The sequence below is a fragment of the Accipiter gentilis genome, chromosome 14 (genome assembly GCF_929443795.1).
Source record: "Accipiter gentilis chromosome 14, bAccGen1.1, whole genome shotgun sequence".
NCBI classification, from domain to species: domain Eukaryota; kingdom Metazoa; phylum Chordata; class Aves; order Accipitriformes; family Accipitridae; genus Astur; species Astur gentilis.
In genome coordinates, this window is record NC_064893.1 from 15,402,434 (window position 1) to 15,430,315 (window position 27,882).

A 27,882-nucleotide genomic window follows, 5' to 3' on the forward strand; every position below is an offset into this window, starting at 1 on the left:
TTGCAGAGAAGGATATGAGAACTTCTTTGATAAACTCAGTGAACATAATATTCCTGTGTTCATATTTTCTGCTGGGATTGGGGACATTCTTGAGGAAGTCATCCACCAGGCTGGGGTCTACCATTCCAATATCAAAGTGGTTTCCAATTTCATGGATTTTGATGAACATGTATGTATGAAATAACACATTCTTATCAAACATGACTCTTTGTGGTATTTAGTAGCTATTTATATATACTACAAGATGAACATTTTAATGCAACAGATGTAGCCATCTACCCTGCCATATAGCAAATGAGAATTGATTACTCAGCACTCTCACAGGCAAAAAACAAGCAGAAGATAACAGTTCAAACACTGTTAGCATGGTGTGACTAAGATACCATTCATTTCTTTTAACAGCAACCTCACACTCAGCCCAGTACAGCGCTACTCCTCCAAGCAGGAAGGATCGCTCTCTGCCTAGTCTTAACAGTGCTATTACAGTCATTACATTATTTAACAGTAATTTATCTTGTTCATCATTAGAGATTACATAGTTCAGTGTTAGTTCAACAGTAATATCACCTATTTCATTCTAGGTTCTATCTTGCCTATGTGATATTAGAAATAACTTCAGTGGGTTTTTTAATAGGGAATATTAAAAGGATTTAAAGGAGAATTGATTCATGTTTACAACAAACATGATGGTGCCTTGAAGAATACAGAGTACTTCAAACAACTGAAAGACAACAGTAATATCATACTGCTGGGTGATTCTCAAGGAGACTTGAGTATGGCAGATGGAGTAGCAAATGTTGAACACATTCTTAAGATCGGCTATCTCAATGATAAAGTAAGTAGCCTTATCTAACCTTGTAAACTTTGAGTGAAACATTGTGAGTTAAACAGGTTCATTGTAATAAGCTTCAGATATCAAACCAAGTGTTTGGCCCATATTTGTTTGGAGATTTTAAACATTTTTTATGGATTTCTTGCCTTCAGTTTTTTTCTAACCCATAAGCTACAAAAACTCAAATGTAAATTGCTTTGGTTTTTGTACTGAACTAGTTCCAAAAAGGTATTTTTGTTGAGAAGTAAAATTCAGAGGCTAAAAAAATTAATTCTCTTAAATTCCTGTGCCTCCTCCCGCTCCTTTCAATACTGGATTGATAATTGAGCAAAATTATAAATCTTCCGAATAACAGATTTAGGCCGTGTCTCCTGTTTTAGGGTTGGGATTTTTTTGAGGTGACACAAAACTGATTGTTTGCTAAGTTATAATGCACATCCGTTTGCATTCAGGAGAGACAAAACTTCAGTTTTCTATTTCTCTCTGCCTTTTGGGAAGCTGAGGTAGTAGTTTTTCTTTCAGTTTCTTTATGTGCAAGATCCTGGAATAAATATGAGGTGTTATATCCTGTAATGCGCACACAGTTATGTCAGGCTACTCCTACGCTGTCATCCTGTGGAATTCACTCGTAGGAGCGATAACAAGTTTGCATGGCTCATTCCTTGAATTTGGTGGAAAGACTGGGCAGTATTTTAATGACAAAAACTCTTTCAGAAATTAGTTGTATAACTAAGTGGGTCTTTGTCTTTATCCCTTTTGCAATTAGGTAGATGAGCTTTTGGAAAAATACATGGACTCTTATGATATTGTCTTGGTGAAAGATGAATCCCTGGAAGTTGCCAACTCCATCCTACAGAAAATCCTGTAAATTGCAGTCTCAAGTCACTCCATTCCTTCCAGGAGGCAACTGGACAGAAGAGCACACATGTGCTGTCTTATATGTGTTTATTACTCATTTACAGAACTGTTTAATTTAATTTAAAACTTTTATCTTCTTTTTGGTATTTTGAAATATATATATGGAATCCATTGTCAACTATAAGCTCCTTTTACGGCTCTTATGCTGTTCTTTATTGTCTCACACTCCTGTTATAACTATATTTAAATTGGATTTATAGATGTGATAAACTGCTGCTGATGGGATACTATGGTTCACTGTCTTTTAATCAGGCATTTCAGAGGAGCATTTTAGAAAATGTGGCTATTTTGTAAAATTGAAGATGTAAACATTCTATGAATAAGCAGCGTGCACATTTGTGTTGCCTTTTCTTTCAAAGATACTTCAGTCTCAGCTGTACTTTGAAGGATCTTACTTATATGCTACAGACTGCCACAGTATTTTTTCATACATATATTTTTCTTCAGTAAAAATGCTTTATTCACCCAATTCAGGCAAAGTGTTTCTTACATATTTGTAGCAACAGATAGTTTCACAAGCTAATAGTACACAGCTGTAACTTCAGCCCCTTTTCAGATCTTATTTTGTCTGCTGCTCCACTTCTAGGCTGATGTTTCATGTCAAAGCTAGCATAGCTCATCTGAAATAATTTCTCTTGCAATTCTCAGTGAGCTGCTCCAGGCACAGAAAATCAAAACAAAGCTAGATCTTAATCTTGGATTTTAAAAGCTGGCTTAGCCGTCTTGCAAAACCAAGTTTTCTTGCTACCAGCCCCATGCCTCAGAAGCACTTAAGGAACACCTCTCCAGACTGCCTTTAAGTCACATTCCCACTGTCTGCAAACTGTAAGTCCAAGTATCATCATAGCACCAAGCTCTTCTCGCTTCATTATGCAAGTCCTCTCTGTTTAAACACCTACTGAATCCTCATAAAATCATAGAATAGTCTGGATTGGAAGGGACCTTTAAAGGTCATCTCATCCAACCCCTCCTGCAATGAGCAGGGACATCAACTAGATCAGGTTGCTCCAAGCCCCATCCAGCCTGACCTTGAATGTTTCCAGGGATGGGGCATCTACCACCTCTCTGGGCAACCTGTGCTGGCGCCTAACCACCTTCATCGTAGAAAAATTCTTCAGAAAGTATTTCCCCTGTACTGAACACATTACAGTACCTCTCAGCATCGTGTACAGAATGATACAGCTTACTACAGACGCAGCTTTGGAAGCTTGATCTAATATGTTGCAGAAGTTAAAGATGGTGTTGTGACCCTGGTCCTAAGAGGTCTCAGCTGTACTAGCTCTATTCATTAATAGAGGCAATCATACAACTTCCCTAACATGCAATATAGTCATTGTTCCCCTTTGCTTTCATTTACATACAGCAGGGACTGTGCCATCTTCCATTCCCTGAGGAATTGTAATGAAAATATGAGAGAGCCTAGATCTGCATTCTTTCCCACCAACAAGTCATACACACCTTAAGAAGTGGCCTCTTTCCATCCAACCTGTGGTCTGTTCTCTAAATTCTGTCTCAGTAGCACCAGTCACATTTTTTCCAAATGAGCAGACTTACATCTGTTACCACACCTGCTAGAACCTTCCAAGGTGGCAAGGCAGGGGGGTTAGTTTCCTTACCCCACCTCTGCATCCTCTGTGGTAAACTGAAATTAAATCATCCCTGTATTCTGAATGCATGGCAGAGGCTTGATGCACAATCTGAGGCAGTGTGAGCATCCTTTCATAATAACGTTGCACATGCTGTGCTGGCAGGGAACTGCTGAGCATAGGGACCTTTCAGAAATTCCAGCCTGTATCTGAACAGGCAAAGACTGTTTGAGGGATGATGTCCTCCTTGTATACAGTCTACAGTCATCCAGTTTCCTACTCCTGGCACAGGGGCAGCTAGATCCCCAGAAGCAGGAGCCTTAGAAGCTGTCCATTTGAGCAGAAAACCACTTAAACCTTAAGACAACTGGGGAGAGGATAGTGTCTTGGCTGCCTTCCATTTGAGAGCCATGACTCAGACAGCAGCAGACTGGGAGAGCTGAAAGTGCCCTGACAGTGCCAGTGACAGGAGGAGATGGGAGCAGCAGCTGCCTCAGCCCTGGCCTGCCAAAGCCAGAAGACAAGGAGAGCTTGAAAACATTAGTGACAGCTGCTGAGTCAGTGGCATCAAGATTGCTGCTATTCACCATCTCTCTCATACACATGCACCCAAAATCAAGTGCCCAGCAGCAGCAGGTGCTGCAGTTGATGTGTGGCTGACAGGAGCAAAGACTGGTCGGGTGGGAGACACTGCACAGAACAGGCTGAAGGTGAGAAGGACTTGTGGCAGCGCGGCTGAACGGGGGAGATTCTGCAGCTCTGGGAGCTACAGAGTGAGCAGCTGCCTGGGGTAGGCAGAGTCACAAGCAAGGGCAGCAGGCCGCCTCAGAGCAGCCAGGGACAGAGCAGCTTTATCCAAGCCATCACAGAAGAGCAGGAGGAAGTGTATTAGAGCATGCCAACCATAGTGGGACAGGAGAGGCTCACAGGCAGGCACCCTGGACACCCAGCCAGGAGGGGCAGGAAGGATGTTCCCCAATGTACAAGATACACACTTTCTCCCTTTCCTCTCCTGCTTGGATGAGCCATCGAGCCAACCTTCACACCCAGTCCCTGTGGCCTCTCTCCCTGTTCCCTTGTTTGCCTGTGCCAGGGAGGAGGGCAGGATGGTCGTATTGCAAAACTGTAAGGGAGGGAGCAGCCTTCTGCGCAGTTATCTTCTGCCTACACCACAGTTTCAGCACTGCCAGCAAGCTAAGCAGGGCGGTGTTATGCATTACTCCTCACAGGTCATCAGTGTGAGCTGCCCGCTCAGCAGCATGATCTGTGCCACCCTGGGCATGGCAAGGTGCTCAAGGAATGCCACAGTGTTTCCAGGGGAGGTCAGCAGACACAATCTCTTTAACACTCTACATTTTGGGTTTTAGGCACCTACAGAATTTATGTTAGCTGAGCTAACATCAAGGGGTTTTTGGGGGGTAGGGTAGGTCATTCTTCGTTTTGGAGTTTTTTCATTTTTTAAAGAAGCAATCATGCTGGATCTTTTGTCATAGCTGCCAAATAAAAGTCCAAAAGGCAAAGGCCTTCTGAAAAACACCAAGGTGTTTGGATGCACTGCTTACTCAACCAGTCTCCATTTGCAAGGGGCAAATTACCAGGCATGACTCCCAAAGTTTACACTGGGACAAAATTTTCCGTCTACAGGCGGGTTACCTTTGGAATACAGATAACAGATAGAATTTAGAGTATGTGAAAAGTGGCCAATAGCCACAGCTCCACAGCACAAGATATGTCAGCGACACACTCCCTGGCACAAGATCATTCTGGCTACAAGCGTAATGGATATCCCTGGCCATCCCAGCGTCGGTGAAAAGGAGGGGACAATTCTGGTGTCTCTATGTAGTATTTCTGAAAGGCAGGACTGCCCCGTGTTCTCAACCAACTTGCCTCAGGGTTTCACATAAACTCACTGATCCTCCCTCCAGAATTTTTCCTCAGCTTCACCCAACCCTACAGGAAGCAAGCTATCAGTCCTTCAGCATGATGAGGATCTCATTGTTCAACCCACCCACAACTAAAAGAAAAAGAAAATACCACCACCACAAAAAAACCCAACCAAAACCATATGGGAAAGCACTAGCAGAGCAATATGGAAAAGGATTAGACAACATCTTTAAAAGCAGTTACCAAAACAGACCTCCATCTACATCTTAATCTGAGTTACTGAAATGAGTATTCAGACTGCCTAGAGCCCAAGCTTATCAGAAGTGATCCCTTGATGATTTCCCAACTACACAGACACTTAAAAGTCTTTGCCTTGGTAGAGGATTTCAGATCAAACAACCATCTCTCGAGCATTATGTAATGAAGATTTTCCCATCTCACCTCCAAGCAGATGGACGACGAATGGTCAGTCACCAAACGTTCAGTCCGCAACGACAGTCACTTAAGGAAAAGGATTCTTACCCTCTCAACGAGGAGGCAGGTAAGTTAAGATCTCCAGCACACTTTTCTCCTTCTATCATTAAATCCTGTCAGTCTCAGATTCTACGTTAAGGGTCTGCCAGAGCAGTGAACCTTTTCTAGGACATAAGAGCAACTAAGCCACATTGCAGTCATCTGATAGAACCCATTTCCTGTACAAGGGGTATCTGCACACCAAATAATTTACTTCTTGAAATGCCACATGTATAGCTTTCTAGCGAATACAGTTACTTATATGATCAACCTGAACCAGGAGGTCTGATTTTGTAAACCTACATAGTGAGGTACAGATTATGAATACCCACAGATTATGAATACCCTTTCATCATCTCACATTCCGCTGTCAACTGTAACTCTTGCTTATATGGTAGTTAATGGAAAACACAAGATGCATTTTTAGATATCCTCCACTTTTTCAAAATCCCATCTTTTTGTCACTAGTCTGTTGGCTAGAAATAAGAATTGATACTATCAGTTGCCTCTCCAAAACCATAAGCAAAATTAACTGCAAACAAAATTTACATTGCAGCTACAAGTTAAACCATCCTTCTCCAGCAAGCCTAATTCTTGTAATTGCTATCCAGATTCTGCATTCACTTTTAGGAAAGAGACAGTATTCACAGAATGTCTTTCTAAATCAAATTTCTAACCAGAAACATTTTGCAACCCTGAAAGTTTATTTTATTTATGATTCAATTTGGAAAGAAAGGTATCATAGGTTTTCCAGACCATTCTCCCATAGCCAAAAGAGTATATCTAAAGTTTAATGCAAGGTATAAGCAGCAAAGTTAAGTGAATTTGTGAGGTGTGTTTTTTTTCCCCTCTACTCACAGTATGTGTTCTGTCTGTAGCACATGTCCAAGGTCAAGTATTTGGGACCTTTATTTAGCTAAAAATGTTTCCTCCTTCTGAGTGGGTGTTACAGCCAGCTCAAATACCCTCTTACTGTCAAACACACACTAATAGTCCTGATCTGAGCCAAAAACTTGCACCAAGTACTAGCTAAATATGCCATTTTTAAGCTTAAAGGAAAATCTGAGTATTTTTTCACACAGAAAAAAAAAATATTTGAGTTCAACAACTGCAAACTCTGATTTAAGTATAAATTCTGAATATACTTGGAACAGGCAGAGTTACACAGCAGAAAACATTGCTGTCAAGTTAGGACAGAAAAAATATTTGTAAATACCTGGATTTTTCTGGGTACATACCCATGTTCCTTGTTCATTTTTCTTTCCAGTGAGCCTCTGACAATCCAGAAGGTGATTCCCAGCCTTGACTCCAGGCAGCTTCCTTTCATCAACCAGCTGCCTAAGAGGAGTCAGCTGCCCAGCTCTGAGAATAGCACCTGGCTGTTCATTACAGGAGTAGCAGCAGCCTGATTTCTGGAGAGTCTCTCATTAGCTAAACTATCCATTTTCATCCGCTATTAATGATCCTTAAAGAGTTACCATATACTTTTCTAAATAATTTATCTCAGTTACGTAGGGAAGAAAGTATGCATAAAAAAAATTATTTTATATTTCCAGGTAGAAAATACTTCCCTTATATCCATATCCACCACAGGCTGCCCTTTCTAACAGGGTGGTGACGTAGAGGGATTTTTTTATTGCTGGAGCTAGGGGTGCAGGGGCTGGGCTGAGCTCTTCCAGTCCATACCAGCACAATTTCACTTCCCAGACAGCTCCCCCAGCTCTGGTTCGGTTAATTGGCAGGCAGACTGCCCTCACTTTTGAAGGGCTGCTACACACCATGTGAAGCAATGGGTAGAGGATTCAACGTAAGTACAACCCTTTTCTGAGAGGGAAGGTGGCCCGGAGCTTTCCTTTGAGGTAGGAGCCGATAGCTGCCAACAGAAGGGAAAAGAACTGACAGGGTCTACCTAAGTAATAAAAAATTCTGGATTTTATGCAGTTTAGTCTAATGTAGCCGGGTAGTCCTGGCCGCTGTTGCCTATGTCTGGGCAAGTAAATGCCCAGTATAAATACAATTATTTTGCAGCAAGTTTTTCCATTTATTCTCTGCTTTCCCCCAAAGCTGCATTTTCATTTCCAAAATGGCAGCCTCCAGATTTGGGGGGGATAAGGTGAGGGGGCAACAAAAATTTCTCTTTGACAGAAAAACATCGTTTAGATGGATCACAAACCATGTTTTCTAAGGCCTAAAGAGCGTTTAGATGGATCACAAACCATGTTTTCTAAGGCCTAAAGAGCAACGGAATGAGAATTTCAGATGTACTTACCCTAGCCGGAAGCACTGATAAAGTCATACCTGCTATCCCATCATTGATGTGCGCTTCCAAAGAAATCCAGCATGGCAATCTTCAGGATTACCAACTGACTGCACTTTTGTGCATGGTGCTGGTTTTGTCCTGCATCTGCCCTGAAGGACAACTCTGCCGTCCTGGTTTACTAGGAACTCCTCAGACCACCTCCTGGGAACCATTTGGAATGATCCTCTGTGCAGGAAGAGCTATTCACTAAGATTTTCCTAGATAAAACAATTCTGGATAGCAAGACGACAGACTTGGAGTCTGGGGGTACGTATGAGAAGAGTAAGGAGTTGTTTCCACACTGAGGACTGCTCCTGCCAGCATTCAAATCACAACTTTCTTCCTGCTCCTTATCTCAGCTCCAAAAGCACGCAGAAGCAATGTGTTTGAACCACAGTGACAAGTGAGCAATCTACTTCCAAACAAAACAAAAGGGAAAATTTTGTGCAACGGTCTTCTGAGAAAGCTGCTTTCACAAGATGGTGACGCTTCTAAGGAGCCATTCAGATCACAAACCTTTGGACTGTAAGTGCCATTCACCGACATCCACAATATTTACATCCGGTATAAAGGGCTGGTATTTACATCAAGCCCAAACCAGACCAGACTTCCAGCATTTTAGGTGCAATACATGCATTTTTTGAGCTACAGATGGAAGTGAAAACACCAAAACACAGACACAAAGGCCAGTGAGTTAGCTTTCGCTACCCTGGGGAATGAAAAGTTGTTTCTTACGTAAGACGGTTTCATTCAAGGAGAGACTTGGAGCCCCCAGCTGAGAGAACCATCACCCTCCCAACTGTCACAGCTGATGGCAATAGGGGATGGGTAATTTAGGGACCTCCTCCTAAAGCCAAAGAATGACTTGACTTCACTCCACCTGTGTGAAGTATGAAAAGAAAAAAAAAACACCCAACTTTTATTGTGGTTTATTATTTTCAATCCTTTTGAACCAAATCATCTTAGTTTAAAATATTTTTCCTGAAGATCAAAAGCAGCATTGAACATACTCGGTATAAGCCTGCTGTGTGCAAGAGAAGAGAGCTGCATGAAGAGTATTTGCTTCAACTCAAGTTTCCAACCCATTAAAATGCCAGAAAAAAAAAAAGAAACTTTAACAGTAATAGTTGATCAACGTTTTATTTAACAAAAAGATCAATGAGTTATTCAATATTTAATGGTATCAAACTAGAAAAAAAGTATTTCACTGCACTTTCTATAACAACTCTATCAAAAACCAATACAGAAGGTTTTCATCCAATTGAAATACCAGTTTTTAAAAAGAGCATCTCAGGGAGCCTAGAATCCACATGTATAGATCAGGAAAAGCAAGAAACTAGACACAAAGCAGATAATGGAAACAAAACTCCCTTTCTACTTGTCTTTGATAGTGTCACACTATACGTATTTGTGCTCTTTACATGTAATATACTGAGGGGGGATCATATAGCCTTCCAGAAAAACATGTCCGTTTAGTGTATTTTCTATTAAAGAGCTTGCTACATTTATAGATCTAATGGCTGATTGTCTGAAGAGTTCACATAACCTAAACAGCACTCCCAGGCCTGATTTTGTATTGAGGGATAGGGCAGAATGTTTGCAGACACAAACAGATGGGTCTGTTTCTTGATTCTATCACTGTCTTTTTGTTTATTGGCCATGCCAGACTGCTCTGCTGCATAAGCTTTAAGTACTTACTCCTTAGTCTAACAATTCCCAAAAGAGGAGACTGAAGTCCAACACAAAATCAACTGTATCCAGTACTTATGACAGTATTTGGACCCTATAATGCTAATGTTTAAAGTCTAACGGAACTATAAATAAGATTGCAACTAGAAAGGTTTGGGAATCACTGATGGGAACACTGTTTCAACAGGCCAGCAAGAGTCGAGGTTATTAATTAAATACAATACAGATGGTAGAAAAATTTTATTTCATAAGGAAAAAACCCAACACATACAGCATTACAATTCTAGGCCTGTTTAATTTAATTCACAGCTTATGGAAATTCTGCAATGGCATTGCTATCATTTGCATGTTCTGCAATTTGCAAATCAGAGTTCCTGCTGGCAAATACTTGTATGAGTTTGTTCCATTACCGGAAAGAGCGCTCGTGCCTTCTGAAAGGAGCTGGGCTCAAGCGCTGACAATTTTTACAGGTTATTTTCATGGGGAATATTTTCTGGTTTGTTCTCCTGCACGAGTATTTCAGATACAGAAGGTTTTTTAAAACTCTTTTAAAAGCACTCAGTAAGTTTTCTCCCTACCATCCATCCATCCAAGTGACTGTGTATTGTTCAATGAGAACTTCTAATCTTTAGCATAAAAACAGACCACGTGGTTCACAATACCGTGTATGGCAGTACACTCTTTATCCGTTTATATGTTATATCTTGAGGCACTTCACACTTTTTTCAAATATACCTAACAATTCCAACTGAAAATCTCTTCCTATTTTAACAGTCTACCACCACATAGGCACAGGCAGACACAGGCTATCTATCCAAGTGCTAACTTTTCAGAAACATGCTTGCTGAAACCCCTGTCAGCAGGTCAGCTCGGGACTCTCTTCTTATCTTTACAGTTCATCATGTTCCTCTTTGGCCTCCTGGTCTTTCAACTTGAATTCTTCAGCGGTAACTTTACCATTTCCATCCCGGTCTTGATTGGTGAACATATTTTTAACAATCTTTTCAAAATCAAAACCAGGAGCTAGTTTTCCTTTGCCAGAATCGACTTGAGCTTGAATGTACTCTGAAAACTAAGTGGAAGGAAAGGACGAGAAAACAGCTCACAATGAAACAGACATTTAAAACTGAAGAATATTCACAAAAGTAGCATTTATTTGTTGTTGACTATTCAGCATTCTACTACTTAAGTGTATGTAAAAGTACACTCTTACTATCCTATAAAGCTTAAAACCTAAATTGGACTAATTAGGACTGACACATGAGGCTAAATCACTCTTTGTGGAGCTCAGCAGGGATTTCCTCACTTATTCCAGTGGGTCCTGGACCCATAACAGAAAAGTTCTTTTTCATAATTTAGGGACAAGATGAGTTGAACAGAGAGTAACATAGAAACAGATCTATAGGGACCGAGGGGGTTTAATTTCACATGCCGATACAAGAAGCTCACACTGTAAAACAGACATCTGCCTGCATCTTACAAGAAACAACACACACAAAAAAAGAACAAAACACAGAAATGAGACTTTAAGTATCAGGATATCGTGACGTTTATTAAAGGAACTTCAGGCATTATGCCTTCTGCTTGACTCCATGGTGGGGAAGGTTACAAGGTTAGTTTTCCCTAAAAATCCTTTTCCTGATACGTATGATGAAATTATTCAAGGTGATTAGACAACATCTGACAGAAGTCATATTGCTAGCTTGCCAAAAACAGTCTACAATCAAACACAGCTTTTCCAATTAGTGTTATCTCTGGCGCTACTTGTTAAATAAGCTTCAGCAATGAGAGCTACTGCTGACATTCATTTACACCTTTTAGACCAAGTATCCTCTCATATCTCCTTGGCTTCTCCTTCCCCTCCTTGCTAGGTGACCAGGAGGATGTGGATAACAACAGTCACTTCCTACCTCACTCATTCTCTAGACTGGTAAAAGCTCTTACCTTCTCTGCAAGAGCAAAAGTGGAGGTAAACACAAGAAAGAAGATGGAGAAGGAAGGAAAATAAAGAGGTGGAAAAAAGTGCTAGGAAAAGGGAAAACAAGGTTTTTATTTCATCCCATTAGCTTGTTAAAATGCTCAAAGGCATCCCACGCTGTTCCGCAGGGCCACAGCCCACCCCTTGAGCGCTGCAGGCAGCACTACTCTGGCGAGGAAGGACACAAAACAGAACGACAGAGAGGTGACAAAGAAGGCTTAAGAGGAGGATAAAAAAAAATAGAACCCCTCAGTTAAGAAAAAACGCAGAGGAAAACCTCACAGAGGTTTATATTATCAGAGATGATGTGGCAAAGGCAAGCGGCTTTCCATCAGGGCACCCAATGACATTCTCACACTGCAGATTTTAAAAGCAAGTAAGGGGAAGGACTTGTTCACACAGCACACAATTCACCTGTGGAAGGAGCAGCTGCAGGCACTGCCAGACTCCAGAAGTGATTAGACGGTTCCTGGATGCACTGCTGAAGGCTCAGCTTTGGCTCAAGAATTCACCATAAACTTCTAACTAACAGACACTGAGAAGGCTGATACAACAAAGGATCATTGAATACTAACTCTGCCCCTTAAACTTGTGCCCTAAGTATCTGTTGTTGACCAAGGAGACCACAATATTAAATGATCTTAAGTAGTACGGCCATTCTTATATTTCTTTTTTCTTTTTGGTTCTATCTCTAAAGCTAGATAACCATGTTTTAACTGACACACTACTTTCTTGTTAACTTGACAACAAACACCATGTCAGAAGAAGAAGAGGAGAAGAGGAGGAGGAGGAGGAAAGACCTCATTCTTCAACGTTGGCATTGATGGTGGTAGGAGAAAACCCCTGCAAGTGTTTCCATTTTTTCAGCTTACCTCCTGCAGAAGAACCTCTCCATCATGATTCTGGTCTATTTCTTCAAAAAGATTGGGAGAGACTTCCCCATTCCATACAAACATGTACCCTTCAGGCAAGCCAGACACCAGCTCCAGCAGTTCGATGTCGAAAACTAATACAGCACTACCAGGCACTTCTCCTTCTGTCATGACAAACAGCAAAGAGGGGTATTTATCCTCACTTACATTGAAGGGTATCTTTCCTTTTAATCCGTAATTAAATTTCTCTTCCTGCTCCAACAGGTGCTTCTCTACTGTGATCCCCAAGTCCCGTGATCCCAAGCCTACCAAATCTTCCTGTTCACTTCAGCAGAGGTGAACAAAACATAAAGGAAGCTTTCATAATAAAACTGCATCCATTTTTTTACTTATAAAACTGCTGGAATGAATCAATTTTCCTTTATCTCACCAATACACTGTGTATCAAGGTGCTCCTGACAGACTCAACAGTGTTGCAACAGCTTGGGATGTTACATCAATGAAACCATGGAAAGAGTTTCATTTAACCTTGAATAAGAAAACTGAGGTCACCTCTAACTTCTCTCCAGTAGCAAACGAGCAATCTCTTCAGATATCTGGGTACACACCAAAACACTAACAACCATGCAATGTTTCAGACCGTGTGTATTGAATGCAATTTGAAAGATGGCAAATACCTATGACAGATATTTAACACAGCAGACTTTTTATGTTATGAGGAAATTTTCAATTTATTATATATAACTATGCAATTTTATAGTATAAAATGTTGCATATATATAATACTCAATTTTTCACGGAAGACAGGTACAAGTGAAAATGCTTTTTTATCTCTTATCACAAATTAATTCTCCATTAAGCTTGACATGTGATGCCTGACAGAGAGCCTTTATAAAATACAAACTGTTCTGGAGCTATTCAAAAACATAGCAACTTATGCAACTGTTTCCATACGTACCAGAGTTTGTTGATCATGGTGATCTCCTGATAGACTCCTTTCCCTCGAGACTTTTAACTCAGAAGACCAGTAACAACCACACATACTGGGATATGAAAGTTCTTGTCACTTCTATATTGTTCTTTTTATTATTGTTGTCACCGTCATTAAAAATTGGTAAGCCTCAATGCTCTAAAACAGAGCAAACTGCCTTAAATGTATTGGTGTTGGGGTTTCAACGGCACCAATACATTCAGCTTATGTAGTTTCTCAGTTTTGAGTTTTCTTTGAATTTTCTAACATATTAGTGCTGAACAGTCCCCTTCATTTTTGTTTCCCGAACACCACATCGCATGTCCAAGCATGAGTACCCAGTTCCCTATAATGAAGAACACTGTTTACATCCCTCTGCAACACCAGAGTGCCTGGAGATTTCCATTTTGACAAAGCAACATTACTGAGGGCATGTGTTCCCTTCTCTACTGGGATGGACTTTCTATTGGCCACAGTAACACTATGACTTAAAACGCAACACAGGATGTTCATTTCATTGGGGAACGGGGAGGTTGTCTAAAATAATGAAATGGAAAACCTCTAAAAAATTCCCATTCAAGCAGCTAAGAGCTCATCTTGTGTCACCTAATGCATAGCAAGTAACAAAACACGCGCACTTGCGTTTCAGTTACTCAAGAGATGCTAAGTGGATGTGCAATAGGTTTCACTCGCTTACCAACTCCATCTTCTCCATAACCAAGATGAGGTGGAATAACAACTGTTCGTCGTTCCCCAACACACATGTCTTGAAGGCCCATGTCCATTCCCACAACCACCTGTCCAGATCCCAGAACTATGTTGTAGGTCTTGCCAAGGCTGTGTCTGGAGAGGAAGGGAAGAAAAATTAAAAATTTCAACATACAGTAGAGAATTTATGTTGTTCAAAATTACCCCAGAAACAGCAGTTTCTAATTAGTGTCCTGTCATTGCCAAAAATTAACTTGGTGCCCAATGCTCTGTTCTACCAAGCAGTTACCTGAAGTTGTTCTCAAGGTAGCAAGTTACAGCCAACACCAAACAGAAGCATCTCACTGTTGACAAATCTTCTGCTACTAATATTATGGGCTTCTTGAATGAAATCCCATTAAAATAATTAATCCTGCCAATTAAGCCCCCAAAGTATTTTATCTTGAAATAAGGACTTTTGCCTTTCACACATTTTTAACTAATGAAGTTGGACATTTTAGCAGATATAAAAATTCCAGATGTACATTTGTCCCAGAACTACCAACCTCTAAGGATCTGGGTGCATTCACATGGATCGGCCATCCCTTTAATGAAATCAGTCGCTGTAATGTAGTAGTCACTTAACCAAGACAGCTTGGAAGTATACTACTACTGCTGCTATTTAACCATATTATATTTTGAATTATACCTTGCTGCTGGTGGCTCATTTCTAAAATCAGAAATTAACAGGAGTTAAAACGCCAGAAGTTAAACATGTATTGTGATTCTAAAAGCAGAACGTGCAGTGTAAAGACTTTTTACTTGGCATGTGTCATAACAGCAGGACCCTTTCTTCTGTTGGTCTCCTTTCTTTGGTTATTTGGCTTGGCTGTACCACTGCAGGATGTGCTTGTATAACAGAGTATTATTTGTAAAGAAAACAATTCAGTGGCTAGGAGGTCAGCCTTAAAACTAGGAGCACAAGATTCATGATCTTTGATTCTCTACAAACTGCTTTAAGATAGTCTTGACATCCCTTGGTTCCTGCTACAAAATGGGAATTGAGCATTCCTGCCATATAAAAGGTGTCTTGAATCTGAACACATTACTTGCATTCATACTTGCCTACAGCATCACATCACGTGCTTCAATGTAAGCCAGCTTTTCAGGTCTGCAAGCTATTGTGTACACCGTGAAAACTACGAGCGGTTTCCTATGTTAGTTATAACCTGTTTAAAAATAGCTTTTCCTAACTTGCCTTAATTATAAAATTATATTATAGAATAATATAAAATATTATTTAGATGACTTGCACTATCCAAACGATGAAGGCAGAAAAAAAGCTAGCAGAAGCATTCCTGTAGCTGCAGCAAACAATGCGATGGGCTCACTTTAGTTCTATACGAGACAGACGGGAGCGATCTCTGGCTTCCCTCATAAACCTACTGTCAACAGGAAGGAGGAAAATGAACATTATCATCACAGTCACGATCAAGCCCTCTGATAGTTTCTCCATGCTGACGCTTACCACAACACTACAATACAGGAAAACTAGCACCCATGTGCGGTACAGATATGACAGGCGACCGTTTACTATAAACCACACTCAAGACAGCTTTAACAAGACTACACAAAGTAGCCCTACCAGACCTCTCTCAGGAGCACCGAATCAGCACAGAGCGCAAATCCTACCCAAGAAACTGAATAAACTTGGACAATTCATTCATGCCAAGCCCTGTGTCGTTCTAGTATGACTGGCCGAGACACCCGAATTAGCCCACTTAAACAGACTGCCATGCAGACAACCTGTTTTGTCACTCCACCTGTAGTATTTATGTTCTTCTCCAGCACATTCCTACATCCTCTGTTCCCAGGTCTCTCATTATGCTATGACAGATTTTCTTTTTCTTTTCCTTCTCCTATGTATCTTAGGCAGGCAGACATAAAAATACATTTTACATAAATACTCAATTTTTTACTTAAAAATTCTTTATTCCCTGCCAACCCGCTCTGCAGGTGATTCACTCTGCTTTGACAGCTGCTAGAGATATTTTCTTTACTAGGTGATATACTTACGTCGAGTCCAGCAAAGTACCATCCTGGAGCGAAGCATTGTAGTGATACTTCAAGTAATCTCCCTTCTTACTCAGTACGGTGCAGTTGGAAGGTTTGTAGTTAACGGTAATGCCAACCGAATCTGAGGGGTTGTGGAAGTCAACCACGTGGATGTCAAAGACAAGCACTGCAGATCCTGGAATCTTTCCTAAATAGGAAGCAAATTAGGCAAGTAGAGAAAAAATGGTATCCTAACAGGCTTATGACGACCAGGTACTGCACCCTGTAGGAATATGTATTCCCACTGTGTCTGCTACTAAGTCATTTTACTCTTCTCACTCAGAATTAAAAGATTACACCTCCTCTGTATGCAACAGATGCAAGCTGCATCCCACTTAGGAAAGAGAATCAGTGGAAAAGCAATAAACACACACCCACTTCAACAGTGAAGGAAAAAAATTTCCATTATTCTGAATTTGAAAGTTATGCAGAAATGAAGCAATAATCATGTATTGCCTGGGACCACCCTAAATAACTGATTTGTGCTTCATGTACCAATTCATTATTGATAATCAAGATTCTTGTAGGACTTCTCATGCTTCAAGGAATGCCATTATGTCTAAAAGGTTACATTTCCTTAAAATGTCCTGAAAGCAAGCAACTTCTTCCCACGCTTCCCAGGATAATGTGCAATTGCATTACCAGGACTGACAGACACATCCAGACCCAGGAATAGGGTTTGCTGGTAGAGGAATCTAATACCCAAATCAACAGCACAGAATTTGCATTCCCAGAGGAGAGGCTTTTCTTCCAAGTCACATTTTCCAAATAACATCCCAGGAGGTACCTCTTGAAACACCAGCCTTAAAACTGTGATTGGCTAGAAAGGTTATCCTATTAGACCTCTCACAGGAATCCTTTTAGGTACCGAGTTTTCCCAAAGGAATGTTAATTCTGTGTTATACATACACAGACACTCTGCTGTTACATGCATCCACCGTTTACAGAGGTGGCTTAAAAGTCCACAAAGCCCGTGGCTGTGGAAGGAATGGGGAAGAAAACTTAACACGATCGATTCCTTTAGCAAAAAGAGCTTGTTAAGACACACAGGAAGGAAGATTTCACACTGCAGAGCTCCTGGCATCCAAGCGCCAGTCTGCCTGAAACACTAATTATCCAAATAATTTAAGGTCACCAATTACATGTGAGATTGTTCTGCATCATTATTGTCCTACCTCTTTAGCTAATTAAAATAATTCTGGGTGTAATCCTGTCAGTTGCATGCCAATAAAATAATGAAAAGAATAAGAATAACGAAAAAGCCTTTCAAATGCCAAAAAAACCCGGAACTACACACAGAGGCACTAAACAATAAAGGAAACATCATTAATTACAGCAGATTGAATGAAAAGCCAAGCTCACCTCTTCCTTCTTCTCCATACCCAAGATGGGGGGGGATTATTATTCTTCTTTTTTCACCAGTGCACACACCTAGCAAACCTTCATCCATTCCAGCAATCACATAACCTTTCCCAACATAGGTGTCATATGTACGATTTCGTGAATAGCTATGGAAAGTATTTGCATTTTAGCAGCGTCAGGTGTATTCAAGAAAACACAGAATCTCGCAATAGGTCTGCAACACAATTCTTAAACCGGTTAAGGTCAAGCACACGGTCATTAACTAGCACCAGAGAGGCACAATGCAATCACCATGTTCAATGAATCTAGGCCACCAGGTTTCATCAGTCAGTGATGCATGCATCATTTCTTAACCAGTACTGGGACCCTGGCTAGGGAACAGCTTATTTGCAAATATGTTTCTCCTGTATTTTGAAAGAAAATCTCATTTATTAATGTATTTTAGACTAAACAGAAAACATGTTTTGATAAGTAACTGAAAAAAAAATCAGGTTTCTCCTTTAAATTTTCCCCTGCCCTGATGCTACTTTAATAAGTGCTTATCAACTAGATATAGTTTATGTTCATTTTCATGAGACACCCTTCGGACGGTCTCATTTTGCAACCACAGCTATGTAGTTCAACTACTATAAGGAAGAGGTGGGATAAATAGGTTCTCCTGGGATGCACAGCATTAAAATGAGTCATGACAACAAAACAGTATCAATACTATCCCTCCCTTTCAAACTATGTAATCACTTATACATAGGTCGAAGGATCTGCTTCAACACCTAACAACAGAATAGAACAAGCATACAACAACAAATGATGTTTATTACAAGGATGTGTCTATCTTCTGTGTTTCTACAGGGCACGCTACACGAAGGCACAACCCAAGGAAGGGAAGGCAGAAAGGTTTTAATTCATCTTTACGAGGTAACTCTGGGAAAGAGCAAGACCAGCATCTGATGCAATTCAGATGTTTATTCAACTGCTCTAAGTCCAGATAGCCCTGGCTGAGCTGCCCAGGGGCAGTTCTGCAGCTGAATATTGCAGGGGGGAAAAATGAAGGAAAAGATAATTAGAGCTCTCAATCCCAGCCATCTGCAGCGCTTTTGGCATGCTACTAGTGAGAATTTTTCTCCTGGAGAACTCCAAGGCTTTCAATAACTATTGTTAGCTGCTCTATTTCTTCATAGATACTTGTAAGATAGTGGCCTTTCTTGTAAATTCTGCAGGAAGCCAGGATACAACACTCTAATGAATAAACCCTCTAATAACTGTCAGCACTTAGAATGATGTAGAGGCTACTGTCTACAAAGCACTCATTACTATTTATTGACAACAACCCTAATATAAACACTACAACCATTTTCAAAAGTTAATTACTACAGACAATGCTCATTTACATCTCAAAAAAAGAGAGATTCTGGGCAGGTGCACTGTGGATAAGCTTTAAGTTCTTAACTTACAAGTTTTCATGAGCTGTACATTAAGATATACAGTGATGGCTGCTGATGCAGGTCTCCTGCTTTTCTATCCTCCCACCACGCTGGGCAGTAGAATGGGGAGGTCAAGACTGATTCTGAACCTTACGGCACCTCAATTCAATTACAGGAGATACGATGCCTTGACTCCCCCTCACAGGAAGTAGCACACATGGCATACTAGGCAGCTTTTGTTTGTAAACTGATCTTCAGCTTGCAGCAGCTGTAGTAGTACTAAACATTTTTCCATGAGTTTATTATTTCGTATTTATGTTTTACAGTGGCTCATTTTCAACTCTTTTTAGCTACTTATGCTAGCTGTTCCGAAAGCTGGAGTGGGAAAGTAAAGTACTGCTCATTAAAGAGCAAACAAAAGTGACAGGAAGCTACAAAGGTATTATTAATCCTATAGTTCTGTAGGTGAAGCTCATGTGCCCAGAGAGCTTTGAATTTCATGTGACAGCAATTCATCTTCCTTTATCACAGAAACCCTGTTGCTGAATTCAGTCTTGAAAGACATTAGCCTTCGAAATGCAAACAGTTTTCAAGTACAAATGGAAAGATTGTCTTGAGATTAACCTCAAACTAGCCACTAGCACACTGACTCACAATTCTCAGGACATAAAATGGGAATCGTGTTTATTTTCTCTCTCTTCACTAGTATTACCTATTTGACAGATAAACTCTACGGGGCAAAGAGTCTTCAGGCACAAGCGTCTAAAGCACCCATAGCTTCACCAGGTGGATCACAACCCCTAGATGGCATCTGTGATACTGTCATAATACAAAATAGGTCTTCATCTCCCTTCCCATATTGAAAAGTTTTCTATGAGATTTTTAAGAACAGAAGACTCCAACTCCACTCAAAAATTTCAAAAAGGAAGGAAAAGCAAAGAATTGTATTTGGGTATATTATGGACAAGACAGACGAGTCAAACTGGAAATGGGATCTGTAGGGCTGAACGGTTTGGTTACCTGGAATCAAACAATGTGCCATCCAAAAGTGTGCCATTGTAATGGTATCGGAGAAAGTCTCCTGTCTGGCTTCTCCGCTCACAAGATTCAGGCACATGCTGGTTCTCAATAGCAATACCATCTTTGGGGTTATGGAGATCTAGCAAAACCACATCAAAGACAAGGGAAGCTTGGCCAGGGATGTCCTTGCCTACAAAAGCGTTAGAGTAGAAAATTCGTAAGAAATTGCAGGTGTTGTAGAAGGAGCTTAAACATGTTTCTTGAAGAAAAGTAACCCACTGCCGAATATCAAGCGCCTCCCCTCCCAAAATAAATTAGTGTAATCTGCTTCTAGTCAGTCATTTTTTGTTTCATTTGTGGGTTTGTCACTCAATTCTCCAACTCAAGTATTTCATTCTGTTACTATTGTGATGGCACTGCCTCACTGAAAACATCAGCATCTTCAGCAACACCCATCCTAGTCAACATACACCAGCTCCATCTGAGCTGCATGGTTTAGTCTACCAGTATTTCCAACGCCCTTCATGAAAGTACATAAAATAATCATTAGAATACAAATCTGGTACATCCGCTCTTCCCATCCTGTTAGTATCAAAACAGGAGACCACATGATGGAAGTTGAAGAAGGGTAAATTGAGTATCTCAGTGAAAATGTACTTTTCCATCAATACACAAATTATAGTGTGGGTTGCTTTGACTGAGGACCATTGAGCTCAAGATCCTAGCAAAATTTAAAAACATAACTCCACAAAGTTTTGTTATCCATGGAGATGGCTATTACAGTTAATGGTAATGAAGTCATGGAAGGGGTATGAAACCTTGTATACCACAGACACATCCTTAAACACTAGAGCAGAGAAAGAATTTAAGGAAGAGTCCCAAACTATACCTAACTGCCCCCTCATTTAACACGAAGACCTCTACGTATGACCCACAGGCTGCATACAGCCTCACAGGACAATTAATCTACCTTGTAGTTATTACTAGAGCATTGGTTACAAAAAAAAAAAAAAAAGAAGAACAAAACTGGAACTAAAAATACGTATTTTCTTTTTGCAAAAGTTTTTGCTCTCTGTGGCAGTCATTGAAACAATTATGCAGTCACCAGACTTCAAGTTTTTGTAGCCACTAGATATTAATCACAGATTATATTGTCTGAATGAAATAAAATTTCAGTATAAAAAGATTACAACTGTTTCAACAATATGTCTGTTAAGCAATTTACTGTTTAAATTTTTCTGTAAATCTTGTACTTTCTAATCAGTCCAATCCTGTACATAATATATTTTGAACCTCTCTTTCCATTACTTTGTTCCATCTGTCTGAAATGGGTAATAATGCTGTCCATAAATTTAAAATACACAAAGTGCAAGTTTTTTTTAAAATATGGTTGACCTGGATTAAAAAAAAAAAAAAAACAAAAAAAACTTTTACCATCTCCTTCTTCTCCATATGCCAGGAAAGGTGGTATTGTGATAATGCGCTTCTCTCCTACACACATTCCCAAGAGACCCTGGTCCATACCAGGAATCAGCCATCCAATTCCCACATAGGTATCATAAGTTCGCATCCGATTATGGCTAAAAATGAACAGAAAAAAAAAAAAACAAACCCACAACCAAAAAAAACCCACAACCAAATGTCAGACAGGCACAGGAAAGAACAATATTATTCTTTAAAAGCCACATGCTATGCACAATATAACTCACAACCTGCTGCTCCAAAAATATTGCTCCTTGATTTACCAAGGGCTGGCTGGGTGATGTTTTCCAGAGTGCTTAGCTATTTCAGGAACCTAACAGAGGTTCTGAAAAGTGGCTCACAAACATAATAGCAGCTGTTATTAAAGCATCATTTTCCACAGAACTTTAACAAAGTATGCACGCTGTAAACGTAAAATCTCAGTATGAAAACGTTAGTAGCTCAATTTCATCACAAACTCTGCTTAGTTTATAAAGCTTGTATCTAACTTGAATAGCTATGCTGCAGTGGTTATAAAAACTACTAGCTAACTGCAATAAATACTAATATAGATACAGGGAATGAAATTTTAAAAAAGAGGAGCCAGGCTGGTAATGCTCACACACAAATAGTCTACTGTTTCATTGGTTTGAGTCAGTACTGCTGTCCCATAACCCCTGAATAAATTACTGACACTTTTATGATGCTAGCTTTGGTTTCTTGTCTTTCTGGGCAATTAGCATTAATTGTTATACCCATGAAGAGCGAAGTGATGGTTTAAGGTGGCATCAGATACCTATCAAAAGACAAAAGGACACACAACCCAGCTGCGTACCTTGAATCAAACAGGGTCCCATCTAAGAACGTTCCATTGTAATGGTATCGTACAAAGTCAGACACCTGAACTGTCCGAGGACATTTCTCAGGTTTGAAGTAAGTCTGAACCTGCACTTCGTCCTCCAAGTTCCAGAGATCGATCAGAAGCACATCGAAATGGAGCACAGCATTGGGGGGTATCACACCAGCTGCAAAACCAAAACAACACAACCAGTTTTCTTTTCCTTTTTCTACAGGATATCAGCAAAAAGGGAACCAATCTACAGATTCCCTAAATAAAATCCACGATGTACAACTTACTCCTTTTTGTGCTTATATCCCCCTGTCCCCTTGTCACTGCTGCAGCTACATAAGAAGGGGGAGAATCTGGCAACATGAACCGTTATCAAGTATGTCCATCAGGCAAACTGCTCTTGATTTAGCACTTGTTGCCTCTGAGTCTGCAGAGCAAAGCTGCTTTTGGCACTGGCAAGACCTTGTGCAGCACTGCAAGGCCAAAACACAATAACTATTTAACAGCGAGGTAGGTATAAATAAGTAGTTAACTTTAGGAGCAAGGTTCGCTTGCACAGCTCTTCCTTTGGTGCACCCAGAGGGAGCCTGGAGCAATTAGCTAGGCTATAGGCTTAACAAACACCCCTGAGCCGGGGAGAATTCCTCTGAAATTCACTACTTGCAAATTCTACCCTTCTTTTCTGTGACTCTGTTCTCTATCTGCTCGGCTGAATCACTTGCACAACCAGCTATTCACTGGCCCGCTGCTGCACTTACGGACGCCGTCACTGCCGTAGGCAAGCTTAGGGGGAATTTTCACGAACCGCCGCTCGTTCACACACATGCCAACCAGAGCTTTGTCCATCCCAGCAATAAGTTGACCTTTTCCCACAAACACGTTGAACGTGGATCCCCTGTCATAGCTAAAGAGGGAAAAGTGAGCAAAGGTGTTAGCGGTTCATTTACCCATCATTCCACCATTTTTTTGAGAGCTTAACTGTACCTTGTCTCCCACTTGCCCCGTCAGCATAACTTTATCGCAAGACAGCCGCTAAGAGAAGTGGCAAATCTAAACGTTTCTGAGACTTCAGCCCAGCTCTCCTGCTCCCTGCTGACTGTCTATCTGAAACGCATTCTAGCTATATGTGACATATACTGCAGGCACCCAAAGCCCATAACTTCAAACGGCAAATTTACACACTAATAGTATAAGCAGCACTGGAAAATTACGGCCAAGAAAGAAAAATTAAACACTATTACAATATATGAAAGGATGACTGTTCCCACAGTAGGAGCTCAGCATATTGATTTTGGTGAGCAACACCACAAAAATATTAGGCAAGATCGACCAGCTTTACAATGCGAGACATCGTGGCTGGGGATTCTCTTGTGGGAGAAGAGGAAAGGGAAAAAGATGCCTTTTCGAGTAATAGTGGTGAGATTTGCCGGTTGATTATTTATTTTCTCCAGTTGGTTACTTATTTTCTCCTCCACATTCCCAGTTCTCATGTCATTAAGACTTGAATAGCAAAAAATAGAGATGTGCTTTAAAAAGCGAGTTTGCCAGATCAGGAATTAAGATACCCAGCTAAATGATCTTCCACTGTGATAATACATGAACATTTGAAAGGTAAAAGAAATGATGCTCAAATGTTTTAGTTTCCAGAGAGCATGGACAGCAGCAGCATTACCACAGGAGTACACCAGCATTAGCTTACGTGATTAGTTCGACTACCTTAAATACACACAATGACCCCTCTTTCCTGTGCCTGAATTACTGCCGTTATTTTTTTTAATCAATGTATAAACATGCAGCAGGAAGCATTTCAAAAGCTTCATGCTTATTCTTAAGCCTTTACTGCTTCCATTCTCTCAAATTCCTTTTATAATTTAAAGGAACTTTTTTTTTCCCCCCAGATAAAAGGCAGCACTGGAAAAAATAATTAAAAAAAAAAAAGAAGAAAAAAAAGGCTTGTGCCTCTTTGCCTGCTAAAATATTTTGGAAAACAGCCAGTAGCTAGATAATGCTAGGGAAATGATGTCAAACTTTCCTTCAAAGACTATACACATCACTTCCACAACATACCGAGCCTCCTAACAGTCCCAGTGCCTCCAATCCCTCAAATATTTTACTGAGTGATCTCTCTGTTTGCGCCATCATTTTTTTTTTTTCTGGCAAACATTTCCCTTAAAATAGACGACTCTCTATACAGCGCATTCACTTTCGGTTGCACAAATATTCCCACTCTCAGGCAAGGATGGAAAATATTTAAATTAGCTCCTGACAAATTCTATTATACACACAAACCCATCATTAAGATGTTAAGACTAATAACATAAATGGTTCTAAGAAATGCCCCAAAATGGTATTTTGTAGCAATTGACAAAGCTTGGCAATACATCTGGGATGGACTTAAAATAGAAGAGGGGGGTTTGGGGCCAAAAATAAACCTACAATTAAGAAAACATCGATGCTAAGCAAAGAATGGAACAAAGCAATGAAGAGATCGTGCAGCTTTGCAGGACTGACTTTGCAGGTTCCTTAAAACTACACAAAATTAGTTTCTATTAGTGGAATTTACCAAATTAACAGCAAATGACTAAGCAATTAAATGCAGACTTAAAAATGCAAATCATTTTATGGCCATAGAAATGAAAATGCAAATACTGATAGGGAAAAAAACCAAAAAGAATAAACAGGCACATTACATGTGACAGTCATGATTACTAAGACTTTGCCAACAGCCTGTTAACAAGAGCAGTATTACCACCTTCTACTGGGAAATATAGAAAAATAATTTTAAACCTCAAGAACATTTTCAGCAGCTGGAGAAGAAACAAAGTAAAACTGCCCTTAGTTCAACACCTGGAGTATTTTCTAGACAAATTTTATGGTAGTGTTTGACTAAACTGATGCTGGTAAGCACTTTCATAAACTTAAAAAAAAAAACAAAAAAACAAAACAAACAAGTAGCAACTCTGACAGGTAGAAAAAGGGGCTTTCTAACAGGCTAATTTTAGTACAATGGACCAAATATGTTTAACTTGTACGCAAGGAACACTAAAGATTTTACAACAAATACTCCAAAATATTTCTCCCATTAACCTACGGAAGATAAAACTCTCCTAATTTTCCATTGTCTTAACATGATAGACCACCGTCATCTTCTCCCATTAACCTACAGAAGATAAAACTCTCCTAATTTTCCATTGTCTTAACATGATAGACCACTGTCATCTTCTCCCATTAACCTACAGAAGATAAAACTCTCCTAATTTTCCATTGTCTTAACATGATAGACCACTGTCATCAATCTTGAAAAAAGACCATAGTGAATAGCAAAAATCTATGTCAACATGAACAAAAAAAATCACAAGCTCAGCAAACCTGGCTTTTTGCACCCTTCTGAAATGAAGGTGGCCATACAAATACTCGAGTTAGATTAGACTATCATCGTTACTATTTACTTACCAACATTTAGAGGACACAAAGAGATAACTGCTGTACGGTTCTGCACAGCCTCTTCCTGCCCCAAATAATTCAGAGCCAAATGGCAAGGAACTTGGAATTAAATGAGAGCCAGCACCTGGGAAGCCCCTCCAGGTGCCCTGCCTCAGTGCAGAAATTTGCTGGTACAACTCAGAGTACAAGTAAGCCTCAGTATGTATCTGCAGAAATCAGAAACACATTTCCGAACACAGGGCTGGTTTTCCAATTGTCGCATATTTGTAAAATGAGCCATGAGGATGCTGCCTTTGTGTGTCCTCACATCCGCAGCTAAGACTTATTTTCCGAGACCGTCAGTTGCCAATGAATTCACTGTCCTTGCTGTGCCTTTTCACTGAAACTGCACCAACCCCCGCTGAAACGTCAGCTACCGTGTTCCACACTTTACCCAGGGAAGAAGTAGTGCTGGTAAAGCAGCACTACCGGCACACTGAAGTCTCAGAGGAAAAGCTGAGCTTACTTTGAAGGACAGTTACTTCCCCAAGGCTGCAGATTTTCCTTGAAGCACAAGGAAGATTACCAGGATTACTGAAAATACATTTTGTTTTTTCTCTCCGAGTAATACTTTGATCAGCGGCAACGAACAAAGCAAGTAAAAACAAATAGGCTGTCAGCAGCATCAGCATCCTTCACAATCTCCTGATCCTACTATTTAGGCTTTCTGATCCCAAAATAACAGCAGGAAAGCAGCCAGGCGCTTCACTGTACGTAGGGCACATTTCTTCAAGGGTAACTTATCCAAAAAATTCCATGTAAGCAGAGCCTGATAATTCTTATATTTCTGGCAAAGACAGTGATTCGGAAATGTTTGCGTTCGAGTAGGTTTGAGCCTGGAGAAGACACAGGAAACGTACAGAAAGAAACGGGCAGGAAATCACGAAATACTGAGAGAGACTGCGATACCATATATGCTTCTGTTTACCAGGCTAACCGAATATCCTTACGGTCTTCTCTCGGAGCAGCAAGCTCCCAGTCAGCGCCTTAAGAAGCAGCTGGAAGAACGTGGTGGGCATCCGTCAGGGCACGCCAACTACTGTGAACTGGACCCAGCCACCGCAGAGGTCTCGCCCCCAGCCCCCAGCAGTCACACCCCAGCTCTTTGCCCTTCCACATCTCGAAGACACCTTCCCACGGCTGCCGATACCTCCTGCGTTCTCGCTTGTATTGCAAATTGGGCTTGCTCTCCGCTGCCCAGCTCACCAGAGACCTGCTTCCCCCCGGTCAACCCCAAAAGGGTTCACAGGCCACAGCAGGACGCAGCTGGGAAGAGCAGCGGGAGCCGAACCGAACCGAACCTCGACCGCGGCCTCCACCCGGCCCCACCACCCCCGGACATCCCCAAAACACCCTCGCAGGCACAGTCCCGCTCGCTCCCCTCCTCTCCTCTCCCCGAAGAGCCAAACCCGAGGGGCTGCGTCCCGGGGCAGGGGACGGGACGGGACGGGACGGGACGGGACGGGACGCCCAGGGCACGCCAAGCCCCGAGGCGGGCGTAAGCCAGACCTGGAGTCGAAGCGGCTGCCGTCGGGGAAGGAGCCGAGGTAGTGGTAGCGCACGAAGTCTCCGGGCCGCACGGCCCGCGGGCAGCTCTGGGGCACGAAGCGCCGCTCGAGGCGGACGTCGGCGCCGTCCCAGGGGGGCTCGGCGGCGGGCACCGGCGGCGCCTGGCACGCCGCCCAGCTCACCAGCAGCGCCGGCAGCAGCAGCAGGGCCCCGCAGCCGGGACCCCGCCGCCGGACGGCCGCCGGCCCCGCCATGGAGGGCTGCGAGCGGGGCAGCCGCAGGGTGCACTAGGGAGGGAGGGAGGGAGCGGAGGCCGGCCGCCCCGTCCCGCCCCGCCCCGCCCGCTCCTCCTCCCGCCGCTGCAAACTTGCAAACGTGGATGAAGCGCTCCCACCCTGGGGGCGGGGGAGGAGCAGCCTCGGCGCCGGTTCCC

At 41.4% G+C, this 27,882-nt stretch overlaps 2 protein-coding genes across 7 annotated transcripts in view; one reads left to right on the top strand and one right to left on the bottom strand.

Moving 5' to 3' along the window:
* NT5C3A (5'-nucleotidase, cytosolic IIIA) overlaps positions 1-2,232 on the top strand; it is a 28,717-nt gene extending 26,485 nt beyond the window's left edge. For all 4 annotated transcript variants that reach the window (XM_049817192.1, XM_049817195.1, XM_049817194.1 and 1 more), the window contains 3 exons: positions 7-169; positions 635-835; positions 1,599-2,232. In XM_049817192.1, the coding sequence (XP_049673149.1) occupies positions 7-169; positions 635-835; positions 1,599-1,700 (466 nt within the window). In that variant the 3' untranslated portion in view covers positions 1,701-2,232. The remainder of the gene's footprint in view (positions 1-6; positions 170-634; positions 836-1,598) is intronic.
* Positions 2,233-9,158: 6,926 nt separating this feature from the next.
* Positions 9,159-27,765, bottom strand: FKBP9 (FKBP prolyl isomerase 9). Of its 3 annotated transcripts, none has more exons than XM_049817189.1 (10): positions 27,450-27,765; positions 23,216-23,361; positions 22,443-22,632; positions 21,581-21,726; positions 20,147-20,336; positions 17,706-17,851; positions 16,305-16,491; positions 14,239-14,384; positions 12,572-12,735; positions 9,159-10,793 (listed from the first exon to the last, which is right to left on the bottom strand). In XM_049817189.1, the coding sequence occupies exons 1-10, from the start codon at positions 27,701-27,703 to the stop codon at positions 10,611-10,613; spliced, it is 1,752 nt and encodes a 583-aa protein (XP_049673146.1). In that variant the 5' UTR covers positions 27,704-27,765; the 3' UTR covers positions 9,159-10,610. The 3 variants fall into 3 exon arrangements, with proteins under 3 accessions (XP_049673146.1, XP_049673147.1, XP_049673148.1); XM_049817190.1 differs by lacking the exon at positions 27,450-27,765 and adding an exon at positions 25,911-26,762; XM_049817191.1 differs by lacking the exon at positions 27,450-27,765 and adding an exon at positions 22,745-22,930 and having other exon boundaries at positions 23,216-23,303.
* Between the last annotated feature and the right edge of the window lie 117 nt (positions 27,766-27,882).

What these genes read in the sequence shown, in the direction of transcription:
- FKBP9 (XM_049817189.1), bottom strand. Translation starts at nt 27,703, where the DNA reads ATGGCGGGGCCGGCGGCCGTCCGGCGGCGGGGTCCCGGCTGCGGGGCC. An exon ending in GGGACCCTGTTTGATTCAAG is followed by an intron (nt 21,727 to 22,442) that starts GTACGCAGCTGG and finishes GTTCATTTTTAG; the next exon opens with CCATAATCGGATGCGAACTT. An exon ending in GTATGGAGAAGAAGGAAGAG is followed by an intron (nt 16,492 to 17,705) that starts GTGAGCTTGGCT and finishes CTTCCTATTTAG; the next exon opens with GAAAGATTCCAGGATCTGCA.